At 41.4% G+C, this 18963-nt stretch overlaps 1 protein-coding gene across 8 annotated transcripts in view; it reads left to right on the forward strand.

Moving 5' to 3' along the window:
• AUH (AU RNA binding methylglutaconyl-CoA hydratase) overlaps positions 1-18963 on the forward strand; it is a 152024-nt gene that overhangs the window by 50863 nt on the left and 82198 nt on the right. For 7 of the 8 annotated variants that reach the window (XR_008509787.2, XM_063714276.1, XM_024252592.3 and 4 more), the window contains one exon: positions 17200-17292. The exons of the other annotated variant lie outside the window; for it this stretch is intronic. Coding sequence is in view for 6 of the 7 variants with exons in the window: in XM_063714276.1 (XP_063570346.1) it covers positions 17200-17292 (93 nt within the window). In the remaining variant the exon portion in view is untranslated. The remainder of the gene's footprint in view (positions 1-17199; positions 17293-18963) is intronic. 8 annotated transcript variants of the gene reach the window in all.

Below are 18963 nucleotides of genomic sequence, written 5' to 3' on the forward strand. Positions count from 1 at the left end.
GCGGAGGTTGCAATGAGCCGAGATCGTGTCATTTGCACTCCAGCCTGGGCGACAAGAGTGAAACTCGGTCTCAAAAAAAAAAAAAAAGCGTTTATGGACCAGATATTGCACAGAGGCCTCCATCTTTCTTTCTGGCTCTCTTTTCACTAGTTCTTCTCATAAAGTTTGTTCATTTTCTGAGAGAAGAGCTTCTAGGCTTATTTTTATCTTGGGAGGAAGTGACTTGGCCAGTGGATGCTCATGGATACTGATGGTAGAGGATCCTGCATTGTACTGTTAAAATTATGGGAGGCCATTGTTTTGGACTGAGCTCCTGCTCAAATCCCCAGCAGACCAGATTAAATTGATATAGTCACTCCTGCAAAATGCCACATAATCAAATTGAAACTTTATTAAGGAAGCAGACGGATTCCAAAACAGACCAGTTTTTCCTGAAAACAGGAGATTCCAGTCTACCTGAGTCAGCTCAGTAAGAAAGTCTACTCTGCTTTAACCCTTGCCAAAAAAACAACCCCCACCCGGCAAAGCCTGATGTAACCTGATAACCAATTAGTTTTTTTTTCCTCTTGTCCTGTTTTCTTGTTTCTGCCTTACAAAACCCACTCTTCTGCCATTGCCTCATGGGAGCTTTTATTCTGTTTTGTAGAATGGAGGCTGCCCTGCCTCATGAATCGCAAATAAAAGTAAATTGGATCTGTAACTCAATTTGTTAGATTTTTGTCTTTGACAGTACTTATGGGCCTGCTTCCTATGCAGACCCTCCAGTAATTAAATGCCTTGGCAGTGGTGTGCTGGGGCCTGCTCACACTGACTCCAGGTGATTGTTAAATTTTCAGGAATTTTTTGTTTGTTTGTTTTAAAAAAAAGATAGGGTCCCACTCTGTTGCTCAGGCTGGAGTGCAGTGGCATGATCTCAGCTCACTGCAGCCTCCACCTCCTGTGTTCAAGTAATTCTTCCACCACAGCCTCTTGAGTAGTTGGAACTACAAGCGTGAGCCACCACGCCCGGCTATTTTTTATTTTTTGATAGAGACAGGGTTTCGCCGTGTTGGCCAGGCTGGTCTTGAACTCCTGGCCTCAAGTGATCCCCCCACCTTGGCCTCCAAAAATGCTGGGATTACAGGCATGAGCCATGACTCCCAGCCTAATTTTCAGAAATTTTGTGAGCTGGCTGTTGAACCACAGGCATCTTTAAATTGTGGCAGTATTAGTACTGATACAAATCAGGGTTCACCCCTGTCTGTTGGATACCATTTTTCCCTCTTGCCTCCTGTTATATTTACATTTTCTGCAACTGGAGAATTGATGGGATCTGAAAGGCAAATGTATTTTCTCTTTGGCCACCGTGATTTCCTGTACTCTGTGTGTTTTTAATGAAAGAGTTTATAAGCAACTTACAGACACGACTTATTTGAAAGCTCTTCTATTTTATTAAAATAGAGATCAGAAAGCAGTTCAGTATTTCATTCAGAGTCACTAAATTTACTTTATTGTTCCTAGTATCTTAGAAAGTCTGTTCTTAAACAGTAACTCAAATCCTAGAATAAAATTGAGTTCTTTTGTTCTTTAAAAAAAAAGTCATGTGACTATTTTTGAGACGTTTCATTCAAAGGAAATGGTGAATTTTTAGATTTCTAAAATGTTAATCATTGTTACAAATCCCCTTCCCTCTTGAAGTTTAGGTTGCCTGGGTTAGAAGCAGTAAACTGATTGTTTTGAAATATTAGGCATCAGCAAGGCTACACAGCAATGAAATTATCAGGATCTATTAACAGCTGTTGTTTCTTACAATTCCTTCTAGGGCTTCCTGGTGTGCAGTTTCCTTCCAGTAGTTCGTGGTGGCAGTGTTGACATCACTATTGGTACCCACATTGTGCACATTAGCAGTACAGAGTATGGGGAGTGGACATGTTAATTACCTCACTGAGGGCCATTCTTGCCTTTAGTAACATTTAAATTAGATGATATTTCAAGATGAGATAGAACATTTTTAGAATTCTCTAAGTGGAAACTCTAAAGGGATAGACCTAGTTCTCTCAAGTTGAGACATCAAAGAATTATTACCTAATGATAAAGAAATATTTAAAATAGGTTTTCATTAGAATTTTAGATTACAGAATTTGGTGTGAGGCAATGATGTTTTTGTAAATGATCTTCCACAGTAATCCTTTAAAATGCCAGCATTCATAACTTCTTTTTCTTTCTCTGATGAAATAAAATTGCAAAAGCTTTAATTTAGCAGTGTAAATGCAAAGCTGAATTGAAATACAGGTAATTATGTTAAAAGGGACAGCTGACAAAATTCATGTATTTAACAATTTTTTTCTTAACATTTTATAAGTTTTTATAGAAAGAAATAATTTAATTTTGGAAATTTTCAGTCTCTGGATCTGTTCTTCATTGATTGAAAATCTACTGTCCATATGCATTTTTCTATGAAAAAAAGCTCTCTCTGTGAAATACAAAGAATATCTTTGTATAACTGAATGAAAAAATTCTGTATGAAAAATCTGATGTAAGTTTTATGATATAAACCTCTTTTCAAGCAGTGCTTCTCATTTTATTTTTGTTAGCATGTCTTTCAGTTTGAGAATTGGGATACATTTGAATTTTATTATTGAAAGGCTCAAAGTCACGCAAAACAAGTCACTTATAATTAACAGATCCACTACAGTATAATAGATGCACATACGTATCAAACTTTCATCTTGGCCTCTCTTCTGCAGAGGTTTAATATTGGAATCAAACTCTTCCTGTCTTAGCCTAGCTATCTTTGTATAAATGAGTGTTCTTTAATGTTTTGGTAACCACATGATCCATCTTTCTGTCATCTTTATCTTTTTTTTTTTTTTTTTTTTAATTTATGAAGTATTTATTGATCATTCTTGGGTGTTTCTCGGAGAGGGGGATATGGGAGGGTCATAGGATAATAGTGGAGAGAAGGTCAGGAGATAAACACATGAACAAAGGTCTCTCGTTTTCCTAGGCAGAGGACCCTGCGGCCTTCTGCAGTGTTTGTGCCCCTGGGTACTTGAGATTAGGGAGTGGTGATGACTCTTAAAGAGCATGCTGCCTTCAAGCATCTGTTTAACAAAGCACATCTTGCACCGCCCTTAATCCATTTAACCCTGAGTTGACACAGCATATGTTTCAGAGAGCATGGGGCTGGGGGAAAGGCCATAGATCAACAGCATCCCAAGGCAGAAGAATTTCTCCTAGTCAGAACAAAATGGAGTCTCCTATGCCCACCCCTTTCTACACAGACACAGCAACAATCTGATCTCTCCTTCCTTTCCCCACACTTCCCCCCCTTCTTTTCAACAAAACCGCCATCGTCCTCATGGCCCGCTCCCGATGGTCGCTGTCTCTTCGGAGCTGTTGGGTACACCTCCCAGACAGGGCAGCCGGGCAGAGGCGCTCCTCACCTCCCAGACAGGGCGGCCGGGCAGAGGCGCTCCTCGCTTCCCAGACGGGGCCGCCCGGGCAGAGGCGCTCCTCGCTTCCCAGACAGGGCCGCCCGGGCAGAGACGCTCCTCACTTCCCAGACGGGGCCGCCCAGGCAGAGGCGCTCCTCACTTCCTCCCAGACCGGGTGGCAGCCGGGCAGAGGCGCTCCTCACTTCCCAGACGGGGCGGCCGAGCAGAGGCGCTCCTCACTTCCCAGACGGGGCGGCCGGGCAGAGGCGCTCCTCACTTCCCAGACGGGGCGGCCGGGCAGAGACGCTCCTCACTTCCTCCCAGACGGGGTGGCGGCCGGGCAGAGGTGCTCCTCACCTCCCAGACAGGGCGGCCGGGCAGAGGCGCTCCTCGCTTCCCAGACTGGGCGGCCGGGCAGAGGCGCTCCTCACTTCCCAGAGGGGGCGGCCGGGCAGAGGCGCTCCTCACCTCCCAGACGGGGCGGCCGGGCAGAGGCGCTCCTCACCTCCCAGACGGAGCGGCCGGGCAGAGGCGCTCCTCACCTCCCAGACGGGGCGGCCGGGCAGAGGCGCTCCTCACCTCCCAGAGGGGGCGGCCGGGCAGAGGCGCTCCTCACTTCCCAGAGGGGGCGGCCGGGCAGAGGCGCTCCTCACTTCCCAGAGGGGGCGGCCGGGCAGAGGCGCTCCTCACTTCCCAGACGGGGCGGCCGGGCAGAGACGCTCCTCACTTCCTCCCAGACGGGGTGGCGGCCAGGCAGAGGTGCTCCTCACCTCCCAGACAGGGCGGCCGGGCAGAGGCGCTCCTCACTTCCCAGACTGGGCGGCCGGGCAGAGGCGCTCCTCACTTCCCAGACGGTGTGGCGGCTGGGCAGAGGCGCTCCTCCCTTCCCAGATGGGGCAGCCAGGCAGAGGCACTCCTCACTTCCTCCCAGACAGGGTGGCGGCCAGGCAGAGGTGCTCCTCACTTCCCAGAGGGGGCGGCCGGGCAGAGGTGCTCCTCACTTCCCAGACAGGGTGGCCAGGCAGAGGCACTCCTCACCTCCCAGACGGGGTGTCATCTTTATCTTAAGCTTGAAGTTCCATTATATTTCAGAATGTAATGATACTCTTAGGAGGTCACAAGATCTGCTCAGTTTAACATTTTCTCAAAGATATTGCCATAGGATGATGTTTATTTTGTTGTAGACAGTTTAGATTTTATACATTGTTAAAATGTGATGAACTCTTGAATTATTTTGGTGTAAGTTTATTGATCTTGATCTCTTGATGTGGAATCAGAAAATGTGGATTCTCTCTACCATCTGGTACTTTCCATATCTCCCCATTGCAAGAACCATGAGTTGGTTTTTTCTTCACTTATACCTAGTGTCTAGTAATGAGCACATGGTAGGTACCTGATTGAGAGGGCAAATTGGCTTATATCTTATTGGTGTAAACATGTTAGCCATACTGTAATTATTTCATCTTATCTTCAGGCTGAACCTTCTCCTGCAATCCGTTTCCTGTCTGCCTCTACCTAAAATTCCAAGAATCCTGCTCAACTTGCCTGAGTTTGATCCTCTGTCTTTTCTACCCAAGCTCCTGCTCCTCTTAGGACATGACTGAGAATGATAGAATGAACATGAGTGGAGCAGTTGTTGGACTGTCTATTGTGGTAAATTAGGACTGATCCTTCGCTAGATTGGGATGGAAGGTCTCGCCCAGGAGTCCAAGTTTGATATGTGAAGGTAGTGATGCTTAGTGGACATGCAAGTGCAGATGAATTCGGAGTTGAGGCGGGTTGACCCAGGTGAACTTGGGAGTCATCAGAATGTTAATGCTATGTGAAGCCATGACCACTGGATGAGACACCTTGGGGGTTATGGTAGAGATAAAAAAAAGTCTGAGGACTATGAGGCATTATGATATTTAGAGGCTCGAATGAAAGAGGTAGATCAAGAAAGGTCAGCCAGGGTAGGAAGGTGGGGGGAAAACAATATTCTTAATTGTTTGTGCTTATTTTATGTTAGATCCAGGGGGTACATGTGCAGGTTTGTTCCATGCATGTATTGTGTAATGGTGAGTTTGGGCTCCTAGTGAACCCATCACCCAAATAGTGAATGTTGTATGCAATCAGTAATTTTTCACCTCTCACCCTCTTCACCACTGTCCTCCCCTGTGGAGTCCCCAGTGTCTGTTATTTCCATCTTTATGTTCATGTATACCCATTGTTTTGCTCCCACTTACAAGTGAGAACATGGCAGTGTTTGATTTTCTATTTCCAAGTTATTTCACTAAGGATAATGACCTCCAGCTCCATGGGGCAGCAAAAGACGTGGTTTCATTCTTTTATTATGGCTGCATAGTATTCCATGGTGTATATATACCACATTAGGAAGAAAACAGTATTCCAAAAGCGAAGTGAAGAAAATGTTTCAAGAAGGAGAGTGTGATTAAATGCTGTTGACAGGCCAAGTAAGATGAACAGTAAGAATTGACTACTGGGTCTTTGAGACAGTTTGGGTATTTGGCACCACCCAAATCTCATGTTGAATTGTAATCCCCAGTGTTGGAGGTGGGGCCTGGTGGGAGGTGTTGGAGTCATGGGAATGGATCCCTCATGGGTTGGTGCTCCTGACCTCAGGCCATCCACCCACCTCTGCCTCCCAAAGTGCTGGGATTACAGGCATGAGCCACCACGCCTGGCCAGCAATTCTTAAACATAATACATTTAAGATAAAAGTTAAGGCCAGGTGCCATGGCTCACGGCTGTAATCCCAGCACTTTGGGAGGTCGAGGCTGATGGATCATCTGAGGTCAGGAGTTCGAGACCATCCTGGCCAACAGGGTGAAACCCCATCACTGCTAAAAGTACAAAAAATTAGCTGGGCATGATGGCAGGCGCCTGTAATGCCAGCTATTTGGAAGGCTGAGGCAGGAGAATCGCTTGAACATGGGAGGCGGAGGTTGCAGTGAGCCAAGATTGTAGCATTGCACTTCAGCCTGGGTAACAACAGCGAAACTCCGTCTCAAAAAAAAAGAATTGCTTAATAAGGAACATTTTCGAAGTTTGCAGAATTTTTTTGTCAATCCACCAAGTTGACCTGAATTGTTTATTTATGTTTACTGTGTCTTTTTTGTTTGTTTGAGGGTCAAAGAGATTTCTAAAAATATGTAATGTAGTTTATTAGATTGAATCCAGCATATATTTTACTTTTTATTTTCCTAATTTGATGTAATTATTAGAAATTTGAAGTGCTGAATTATGGTGTGTGAAAGATTAATTGGTAGAACACTTTACTGTCTTTGTTTTCTGCACGGTGACTTACAGATCTTAATTTTAGTTTTCTTTATCCTCTCATCAAGAATGATGGAGAATGAAAACAGACATCTGGGAGTCAATTCTTTTATGAGTTATTAACATCCCTCTCCTTTTGAATCATAGTTCAGTATGTAGTTTTCTTGTTTTTAGAGACAGTGTCTCGCTCTCTTGCCCAGGCTGGAGTGCAGTGGCACAGTCATTGCTCACTGTAGCCTTGAACTCCTGGGCTCACATGATCCTCCTGCCCCAGCCTCCTGAGTAGCTAGGACTACTCAGTCCACCATGCCTGGCTAATCTTTTTCTTAGTGGATGGATACAGCTTCTTTAAATATATTGATGTGTTTGGTATTAGGCCTGTCGTTGTGCTTTTCTTTGTCTTCTGATTTTGGCAATTTTACATTTTAAATATAATCTTAACTATGTTAGGTGCTTCTCTGGTTTGTTCTGTGTGTGGGTTTATTCTAATAATGTTAAGGGTTGTATTTTGGTACTACCTTATCATCATTATCACACTTACGTAGTGTACTTGATCCACTGTTTCTTTAGAAAGGTCTATTGAACGATGACAGAATTTGTGTATTTCCTGTTTTAAATTCCTCCTTCCCACCTCTCTCTTCTCCCACCCTTTTTTCTTAGTGTTTTCTTTATGCAATAGTTGACCCCTTATTATTAGGGGATGCACTCCAAGACCCCTAGTGGGTGTCTGAAACCACAGATAATACCAAACCCTATATATACTGTTTTTTCCTATACATACACACCTATGATGAAGTTTAATTTGTAAATTAGGCATAGTAAGATATTAGCAACAATAACTAGGAATAAAATAGAACAATTTGCAACAACATTCTGTAATAAAAGTCATATGAATGTAGTCTGTTCTCAAAATATTTGACTGCATTATACTCACCCTTATTGTGTTGAAGAAGGGATGGAGCAGGATGGTGCGAGATTTTGTCATGCTACTCAGAATGGTGTGTCATTTAAAACTTACATGTTGTTTATTTTTGGACTTTTCCGTGTAGTATTTTTTAACTGCGGTTGACCATGGGTAACTGAAACCTCAAAAAGTGAAACCACACGTAAGGGGAGACTACTATAATTTTAGATTTTGTTACACCTCTGTTACTTGGTGTACAAATTTTAAATTATATCTCTCCATCAGCCCTTGTTCATGAAAGCTCAAGAAACCAGTGTACTTTCTTTTGTTGACTTTATGATTTTCAGATCAATTAGATCATGTAATTCTTTAAAATAGCTTTATCGAGGTGTAATGACATAAAATAAATTGCCCATATTAAAGTGTACAATTTGGTAACTTTTGACTTGTGAAAACAGCACCACAATCAAGATAATGAATATGTCCATCACCTCCAGAAATTTCCTCAGGGCCGTTTGCTGTCTGTTTCTTTTGCCCCTCCCTGCTGCCCTCAACCTATCCTCAGGCAATTACTGAACTTGTATCACTATAATTTCTATATTTTTGAATTTCATGAAAATGCAACAGTATGTATTAATTTTTGTATGTATTCGCTTTTTTTTTTTATCAATAGTTCTTTTTTATTGATGAGTAGTATTCCATTGCCCAGATGTACTACGTGAAAGACATTTAGGTTGTGTTCAGTTTTGGGCTGTTACACATAAAGCTGCTGCAGACATTTGTGTGTTAAGCCTTCACTACCCTTACGTTTATGGATCAAGTTATGGCCGTTGCTTCCTCAGTAGCATTTTCAATGTAGTGGATCAGCATATTATCCTATGGATGGTGAGATTGTCAAGTTTCCTGTGGATTAGCTTAAGTATCCAGAGCTCCTCAAACTGTATTGTGTGTATAAATCACCTGGGTTAAAATGTACATTGTGAAAAATGTAGATCCTGCTTCAGTGGGTCTGCGATAGGACCTGGGCGTCTACATTTATAAAAAGCTTACAGGTGATGCTAATCCTGCTGTTCTACAAACCATACTCTAAATAACAAGATTACAGAGCCTGAGAGTTCATGAAGCAAGGCAATAATGGTGAGGTTTTTTTCCTGCCAAGTGAAAGTAAACTACTTATGGTATGTTATCTTTTTATCAGAAATATATGTGACTGCATTTACCATGTTAAGCAGCATTTTAAATGCCAAGAGTTTTGTTAAATGTGGAACAGCAATCAACAGAAGTCATTACTCAGTTCTACTAGTAAGTGTAACCTTCCAGATAAGATTGCTGAATGGGCATGGACTTCCCTGCCAGCCTGTCATCTGTGCATTTCCCTTAGGGAGGGTTTTTTGATTTGGAATTTTGGTAGGAAGGAAATATTCTGGGGTTGGCCGTTTTTATTTTAATAGCCTATAGAGTCATGTACTGGGGGGCACTGCCACACTGTGGGTTTGGGGGTTTCCAGAGAAGACTCAAGTCAGAACTCAATTATAGTCAGCTGACTGGTGCTTTGCATCCAGTTCCCAAGGTTTCCCCAGTTGAACCCAGTGAACTGTGGTGTTGCCGTAGGTCTCAAGGAATTAGTGGCACACAGAGCCAGTGTGCTGTTGGGCTTCCTATTGAGTTTCAGCATTTCCCTTTTCTCGGGTACGTGGTCACAAGTCCTTAGGGGAAGGATGGAAGGATGGCTTATGGTGTTGGGGATCTGGGGTGTGAGAACTAGTGATAGCCAGTAATGGTTAAGAGCAAAACCCTGAAACCAGACAGCCTGTGCTCAGACTGTACCAGGCAAGTAACAGCAACTCCTTTGTGCCTCAGTGTGTCATCTATAAATTGAAAGTCATGAGTTCTTACATCATAAGGCTGATAGGAAGTTTAAGTAATCTTTGTAAGGTTCTTAGGACAGTGGCCACACATAGTAAAAACTTTTTAAGTATTTGCTAGATACATAAGCATATATATAGAAAGATAGGAAGGCAGGTGGGGAAATGATAGGCTTAGAAAAATTAAGCAACTTTTCTCAGGTCTCACAGTGGTAACAGTGGTGGCATTGAGCCAGGATTTGACATTTGAACTCCCCACAGTTGCATTCTGTAGCTTTACTTAAATCATTCAACATGGTATCTGGCATATATTTGATGAAGCAGTGACTGAATTTAGGACTTCACCAGTTTACTAATTTGTTGAGACGTGAAGTGTCAGCATAAGCATAGTATACCAATTTAACATCCCTAAACTCAGACTAGACTATGTCTGTGATGTTCTGGCTTAGGCCGTGTTAGTAATAAAGTAGAGAATAAGCCCATGTGTAGTTACATTGTTGACCCTCAGTTATATTAAAGAATAGGTCTTTTCTAATAACTGAATTTTTTTTTTAACTTTTCCTGGACATAGGTATATATGAATTGCTTTTTAAAGAAATTATAGGTGTTCTCTTCTAACTGACTAAGGAAGTCACCATCTGATTTATATCAGATCAGATTGTTTTATAAACATTCTATCATGTTGTTTTAAAGATGCTAAAGGAAATAATATCCTAGTGTGGTATTAAAATAATATATTACCGAGTTTTTCCGAATGAATAATGTATTGCTGAAATGTTCCAAATTTTTCCATGTAATATTTTCAAACTGCAGTTGACCATGGGTAACTGAAACCTCAAAAAGTGAAACTGCACATAAGTGGAGACTACTATAATTTTAGATTTACTCACACCTCTGATAACTTGGTGCACAAGTTTTAAATTGTATCTCTCCACCAGTCCTTGCTTATGAAAGCTCAAGAAACCAGTGTACTTTGTTTTTTTGGCTTTTTTACTTCATTAAGCTGTTTTACTTAATTCTTTAGTTAGAAACATTTTGTAGATGGCTTTCTACAATGCTAATTTGTTAATAAATAATTTAAAGTACCAGTGCTTAACCTATTTAATGATTTGAGAATATTAGTATCCCATTTTTCTTGTTCTTTTTGTATGTGGAACCCAAATTTGTTGTCATTTTGTGTTATATATTTCCTATAAGCTTTAGGTACAAGGTGCTGTTAAGAGTTAAGGAAGGTACTTTCTGCCTTCATCATCGAGTATAAAATCTGCAGCACTGCACTGAGGCTGTCCTCATGTTGTTGCCACTCATGGTCTTACTCTGCATCACTTGCAGTATTAGGGAGGAGTTGGACCCTATTCCATGTTGCCCACATGCCTTTGGTTTTAGTTAAATCGGGCATTGATTACTTATTTTATGCTGTTTCTAGGCAGTTTTTCTCTTTTTTTCCTAGTAAAAAAGTAAATTTAGTCCTCTTTTCTGTGTGAATCCATACAGCCTGAAATTACTATGACAGGCTTGTATAAAAAAGCATGTGAGAGGGAATGCTAGCTTTCAGCAATTTGTTCTTGGTATAATGACCCCTTCTGTAAGGAATGTTGCTGCTCTTCATCTGTTAGTTTTTCTTCACAACAACTTGTAGAATTTTTCCATTTCATTTAGATTTTAACCTAGTGCTAGAATCGAAGTGTCATATTTAAATACAGTTACTTTTGGCTTTTGGATATGTGCTCCTTTTAAGGTCTGTGGTGCCTGAGACATCTCACTTTGAACTCCCATCTCTCATCTGTGGTATGTTTGCAACAATGACCCTGGTGTGGGCCTCCAGGGAGCAACGGCCCAGCCAGCCTGCAGGCTTCACTCAGGGCTTGTTTTGTTACTGTGATTTTTTTTAAACCTCAGTGATGGGAATGGGAGAATGTACATTAGGATGAAGGTAAAGTTTTAGCCAAAATGAAAGATAATTAGGTATTTATTGTAATTTTCAGTTAACTTAGATTTTATTTGTTCTTCTGGAAAGATTTTAGTATTCAGACTTCCAGCATAATGCTACATGAGGCCTTTCCCTTGAAATGCTTGATTTCACTGCTTTCTGTAGGAACACTATTCTTCAAGCAAAACCAAATTTAAAAATCATGTGGGGCTGGGCGCGGTGGCTTACGCCTGTAATCCCAGCACTTTGGGAGGCTGAGGCGGGTGGATCACAAGGTCAGATCGAGACCATCCTGGCTAACACGGTGAAACTCTGTCTCTACTAAAAACACAAAAAATTAGCTGGGCGTAGTGGTGGGCGCGAGTAGTCCCAGCTACTCGGGAGACTGAGGCAGGAGAATGGCGTGAACCCGGGAGGCGGAGCTTGCAGTGAGCCGAGATCGCACCACTGCACTCTAGCCTGGGCGACAGAGCAAGAGACTCCGTCTCAAAAAAAAAAAAAACCAAAACAAAAAAAAACAACATGCGTCTGACATTAACATTTTCCTTTAATAATCAAATTGTTCATATTTTTCTAGAAGCATCAAATAACCTACATTATGTGTTGTATTTCTCTGAGAACCTAAAGTAGATACTTTAATTTTCCCCGCTTTCATAGTCCCTTGACTCTAATTATCATAGGCTGCAGGTCCTGCAGATTACTGAAGTGAACCAGGGGCCTGCCTTACAGTTGCTTTTTTCCCTCTTAAAATAGCAAACTGTTTAATTGTTTGCTTTAATTATATTCTTAGGAGCATTTCAAAGGATTATTATCTTCTTTGTCATACCTGGCTCATTTCCTGGTACGAAACTGAAAATAGTATCTGATCCTATTGGTTGCATAACATACTGAGTCATAATTTCTTCCTCTTGCTGTTGGGAATAGCCATTGCTCATTGGATTCGCAGTTCCTGTTTCATTTATTTGTGCTATATACAACTGTCATTTTGCTATTCCTTTAGATCTTTGAAATTCATAATCTACCTTTCTAAAGGTGTGTTTTATTGAGTTCCTGCTATGATTATTAACTTTTTTTTTTTTTTTTTTTTTTTTTTGAGACAGAGTCTCACTTTGTTGCCCAGGCTGGAATGCAGTGGCATGATCTCAGCTCACTGAAACCTCTGCCTCCAGGGTTCAAGCAATTCCCCTGCCTCACCTTCCCAGTAGCTGGGATTACAGGCACGCACCACCGTGCCTGGCTAATTTTTTTTGTTTGTTTGTTCGTTCGTTTGTTTTTTTGAGATGGAGTTTCATTCTTGTTGCCCAGGCTGGAGTGCAATGGCGCGATCTCAGCTTACTGCAACCTCCACCTCCTGGGTTCAAGCGATTCTCCTGCCTCAGCCTCTTGAGTAGCTTGGATTACAGTCATGCGCCACCACACCCAGCTAATTTTGTATTTTTAGTAGAGATGGGGTTTCTCTATGTTGGTCAGGCTGGTCTCAAACTCCTGGCCTCAGGTGATCTGTCCGCCTCAGCCTCCCAAAGTGCTGGGATTACAGGCGTGAGCCAATTTTTGTATTTTTAGTAGAGATGGGGTTTCACCATGTTGGCCAGGCTGGTTGCCAACTCCTGACCTTAAATGATCCACCTGCCTTGGCCTCCCAAAGTGCGGGGATTACAGGCATGAGCCACTGCGCCTGGCCCCCTCTTTGATTATGAAGTGCTCCCAAGTAGAAGAAATACTAGATGTAAAGAAACCACATATATCAGACTGGCATGTGCTTTGAGATGACGCATATTTTCCTGGATAAAATTTACTACGACAGACATCTTTTAGGGAATTATTAGGATGATGTATAGCTTTAGACTTTATAATATTGTAAAATGACTAATATTTAATTACCCATTGAATATGAATTAAGCTGTTTTACTTAATTCTTTAGTTAGAAACATTTTGTAGACCGCTTTCTACAATGCTAATTTATGTTAATTAATAATTTAAAGTTCCAGTGCTTAACCTATTTAATAATATGAGAATTAGTATCCCATTTTTCTTGTTCTTTTTGTATGTGGAACCCAAATTTCTCATCATTTTGTGTTATGTATTTCTTACAAATTGTAAGGCATATGGTGCCTGAGACTTCTTGCTCTTGGAGCTCCTGTCTCCCATCTGCAGGCCCCGGTCCTCACCTCTGGTATGTCTCTTGGCACCCAGGCTGGCTCTTTTTGCAGTGACCCTGGTGTGGGCCTGCACAAAAGGAAACAAGCCCTGGAATTGTTAAGCTTCTCAAGGGCACACAATTTTCATCCTCTTTAGAAACATAATTTCTCAAATTCTTTCTTAAAAAATCAAGACGAGGTCTCACCATGTTGCCCAGGCTGGTCTTGAATTCCTGGGCACAGGCAATCTTCCGTCCTTGGCCTCCCAGAATGCTGGGATTACAGGCATGAGTCACTGTACCTGGCTCAAATTCCTGACTATCAGACTTAAAAATAATTTTTATTAATTCCAAAAAGTATAAACATATTGGAGAAATAAGAAAGATGCATTTATCACTCCAGAGATTCCAAGCGTTTTAAGAGCTGTGTGTCTGGAAACAGGGATGAAGACCAAATATGTATTTCATAATATCACGGCCTCCAGCAGCTACTTGCTGAGTGACTTCAGCACTCACGTAGCAGGGAGGGAGCACGCACTCTTTCTCTGCTTCTGCTCTCTCCGTCTTAGAACTCTTGACAATTTTTCTTTTCTTTAGCTCCATAGGACTGCATATGTTTATTTCTTTATTAAACAAGAGAAGTTAATAATAATAAAAAAAGAAAAGTAGGCAAAATACCAGGATTAATATAATAAAGGAGGAAAAGGCAGTGAAAAACCTTGAGGTTTGTCCCAGATTAGTAAGGACATTATTGAGTAGCATTGATGTGATGTTAATTTTTGTTTCATATGGGCAGTATGGTAATGAATCTTCTGATAGAAAAGGTTATGCACAGAGTGCCATGTAAGCATAGAGGAAGAGACATTTGAGCCTTGACAGACAAGTAGGGGCTAGCTAGGCATTCTAGGCAGAGCTGCACCTTGTATACAGGTATTGAGTCTTGAATGGAGACTTTTGGAGCTGTTTTAAGTAGTTTGGGGCCAGAACAGAATATCTGAGGTTTTGGAAGAGATTAGGCAGGTGTGCAGAACTTAGTTCCAGGTGCTTTCCTGTGCCATGCTAAGTGTTTACACCATTTCTATCCTGAAGGTAGAATAAATCATTGTACAGTTTTAAATAGGGGAATAGCATGACTGTGTTTACATTTTAGAAAGATTACCCTACAGGAAAGTTAGAAGATGTATAGAAGGGTGGCAGATTGCAGGTGAAGGAGATTAATTAGGTACTTCCTGCTGGTGAGAAATGATGGGACCCAGAACTTAGGCGGTAGAAAAGGGCATTGGCAAGGAGGACATCTGGGATGACTTCTGAGTGTCTTGAGTAACTTGGTGAATGGAGGTGCTACTAACTGAAATGCAGCCTAGAAGAAGGATTGAAAAGAAGTGGTTTGGACACATGAAGTATTTAAGTGGGTATGTCCAACAGGCAGGGGGCTGTTTCGGTTTGAGGTAGAGATCTGGAAATCATTGGTGGTAGTATAGGTGGTAAAAGTTGTGGATGAGAACGAGATCTCCTGGGAAGAGCTTTTATTGAGAGGGGAAGAAGGCTGAGAAATTACCAGAGGTAGATGGAAAGGCAGGAAAAATGAGGGACCCTGCAGGCAGTGAAGGGAGGAATACAAGGAGGGAGTGTCCAGGATGGATGTCTCTGATCTTTTGAGGCAGTACATTTAATAGATACTGAATGTTGTCCACTGGCTATAGGACAATCTTATAATGTCATTGGTAACTGGAACAAGACTGCTCTTGCTGGTTTGGAGGTGGATGGGTTTGGGTGGCATGGATTTACTCTACTCCTCTTAGAAGCTGGTCTGTAAAGGAGGTGAGCTGGAGGGCCTTAGCAAGGCCTAAGGAAGGCTTCTGACGGGTGAGACTTGAGGTTGGAGAGATAGTAGGTTGAGGAGGTCTAGAAATAAATGATCTCTAGGCAGGTTTTTAGGAAGGAAGAGGAGTTGAGAGTCGGTAACCAAAGTCATTATATTCTACTTGTAGTAGCTCAGGATGACCTTGGGAAGGACTCAGTTTAACTTGCTGTTCTATATTTTTATTGATTTTTCTTTTCTTTTTTCCAGATAAAATTCACTAGATATTGTTTCATTAAACTCATTTCCAGACTGCAAACCCTGACATAGCTGTTATTTTTTTCACTAAGTGTTCTGGAAAGCACATTTTGAATTTGTCCTGTCCTTTCAAGTCCCTCCCCACCCCCAACCCCTAAATGTTCAGACAGGTACAGATAGTGAAACACTGCCTGTGCAAAAGCCCCTTCCACGCCTGCTCTTCTGGGAGTGCTTCAGGCGGCAGCTGTGTATATGTGCTCCTTCCTGGCCTTTTCAGACTTGATCTTCAATAACTCTGATGAATTCCTTTATTTATGAATAAGACTCAGTGTACTTCAGCAAATTTGTATATTTTAAAAGGAGTCAAGAAGTGAACCTCTGGGGGATTTTACATATCAGAATGGAAGAGAGAGATTTTGGGGGATAGTACCTTTTTATTGTTTTTGTTTGTTTGTTTGTTTGTTTTTTGAGACAGTCTCACTCTGTCACCCAGGCTGGAGTGCAATGGCACGATCTTGGCTCACTGCAACCTCTGCCTCCTGGGTTTAAGCGATTCTCCTGCCTCAGCCTCTTGAGTAGCTTGGATTACAGGCACCTGCCATCATGCCTGGCTAATTTTTGTATTTTTGTAGAGACGAGGTTTCACCATATTGGCCAGGCTGGTCTTGAACTCCTGACCTCAGGTGATCCTCTCACCTCAGCCTCCCAAAGTGCTGGGATTACAGGCGTGAGCCACAGCGCCCGGCTGATACTACCTTTTTAAAATCTACTTTCTGTTATTATTAACATTGGCCAGCCTTGCTTCACATTCCCGTAGTCAGAAATAAAATTAATAGAAAGAGTTCTGCTTTTCAGAATAACTAATAAAACCAGTCACTTTTTGAACTGGTTATGAAAATGAGATCTGTGTGTCATAATTTATGAAAGTTGTGTTAAAATAATACTCAATTTCTGGACTCAAGCAAGTTGAGCTTTTAGTTCTGTGACTGGCTGACCCCTTTCCAGGCATGCTTGTGAGCAGGTTCTCAGGGCGTCTTGCCTCTGAAGTGGAAGAGCCTGATTGTTTTCCAGCTGCCATTCATAATGTTAGGGCTCCTCACTAAATGACAGCTCACGGGCCAATGCCACAGCAACTACTTGGACAGTTTCTTTCTTGTTTGAGCAGATGTCTTTCTTTGAATGAGACTCTGTCATTCCAAGCACTGAAGTAGCCCATAAAGGATCATAAATTTCACAATTATGTATAAGTCATTTCAATTTGAACTTTGTATGAACCAAACATCTTGTGAAAGACTTCTGGCTCTAAGATTAAGAAATCATAGAACTGTGATTCTGTTAATTCAACAAAAAGTGTTTATGAAAGTAATTCAATAATATGGGAAGGTTTAAAGATATTGCACATACATGTGATGGAACACTATACGGTAATTATATAATGTTTTTGAAGAATAATGATGGAAACGCTTATATTTTGTTAAAGGTAAAAGGGATACAGAAGTCTGTATATGATCTCCCATTTAAAGCATAAATTCACAGAAAAAAATTTAAAATGAATTACACAGTGAGATAATAATCTTATTAAGGAAGCATAAAATTTTTCTTTCCATTTCAGCTAATCTTCCAGTACCAACAATTGCAGCAATAGATGGACTCGCTTTAGGTGGTGGTCTTGAACTGGCTTTAGCTTGTGATATACGAGTAGCAGGTGAGAATTAATCCTGTTAAAAACATAATTTAAAATGAAGTTCATGTTTATTCTTCAGGTAATTTTAAATATTTTATTCTGCTCCCTGTTGTTGAGTAGAATATTTTCAAAAAGTCACTTGTTGGTCCTAATGGTGTTTTCAAAATTCCCACCTGAAAAAAGTCTTTTGTTGTTTCTTGCCAGGATTTGGGTCAGGTAGAAATGAGTTTGAATCTTAGGTCCTGGACCAGGCGCGTGGCTCACACCTCTAATCCCAGCACTTTGGGAGGCTGAGGTGGGAGGAACACTTGAGCCTGGGAGTTTGAGGCTGCAGTGAGCTATGATCGTGCCATTGCACTCTAGCTTGAGTGACAGAGGGAGACCCTGTTTAAAAAAAAAAAAAATTAAAAAGGAAAGAAAAAAAGGAAAAGAATCTGAGGTCCTCCCCTTTTTAGGCCAATATCTTCCTCTTTAGAGGAAATGGGGGAAATGACTGTTGCTGTTGTGAAGATTAAGCGATTAATCTGTGGATGTTAATCAAAGTACTAAATCACCGTTAGCTACAGTAATGATAACTGAATCTCTTTGAAGTCCACTTTCTTCCTGAATGGTTTTCTGAGGATCTTATGAGGTGAGTAGAAAAAGAGTGAAAAGAATTAGTGCCCACCGCTCACTGTGTGCAGTCCAGGTGCCCAGTGTTATTCTAGCGCTTGACATGTATTCACTCACTCCATCTGCATAACAGCCCTCAGAGCAGATACTTTGGGGCACTGGAGGAAACTGGAGAAGAGAGAGGGGAAGTAACAAGCCCCAAAGAAGTGACTGAACTGAGATTTGAACCCAGACCGTTTGGCCACAGCCCACACACCTGTTACCTCATGAGAGCAGCGTAGACTGATCTTCCATATTCATCACTGTGGACACTATATTCCATAGAGACTCAGCTCTGCCTGTGTCCTCGGGCTCTGAGACTGAGAACTGGGCACAGTGGATGGCACAGAGTTGTCAGTGTTCTTCTCTTGCTTTCCATTATTGTTTCTGATGTGGCTGCATGTTAAAAGCAGAGCTGCCAAGGCAGAAGGATTGATTGAGGCCAGGAGCTCAAGACTAGCCTGGGCAGCATAAGGACACCTCATCTTTACAAAAGATTTTTTAAATTTTTAGAAAAATGTAGCGTCAACATGATTCAGTTTCTTGGGATTTCTGGTTGCTAGTCGATGTGTCCTTTTTCCTCCTTTTCACTTCATTTTAGAACCCTATTTTCTTGTAATGAAATCATTGGATTTTAAATTGAAAAGCTAAGGTACATGTAATCCATTTCTGAAAGAATACAGGTTTTGGAAATTAGAATATGGGAAGTAGTCTAAGTATATTTGGATATGCAAATAAAGAAGTTATTAAGATGTTTTAAAGTAGCCATGAAAACAGACATGAAAAGAGGAACCCTGTCCACCTGTCAGAATAGTAAAACTATTTGTCAGAAGGTAACTAAAGACTTGGTCTTGAAAAGTTGCCATATCTGATATGACCTATTAAGCCCTTTGGTCTGGGGGACTATATTCAGGCACCTGAAGAATTTGGGCTTGTTGGATACTGACAAGTCTGCTGATCCTGAATAATTAATAGATCTAAGCCTCCAAATATGACTTGGCAATATCGGGTTTAATAATGGAGTTACAGTCCTGGTCTTAT

The sequence above is a fragment of the Pongo abelii genome, chromosome 13 (assembly GCF_028885655.2).
Source record: "Pongo abelii isolate AG06213 chromosome 13, NHGRI_mPonAbe1-v2.0_pri, whole genome shotgun sequence".
Lineage (NCBI taxonomy): Eukaryota > Metazoa > Chordata > Mammalia > Primates > Hominidae > Pongo > Pongo abelii.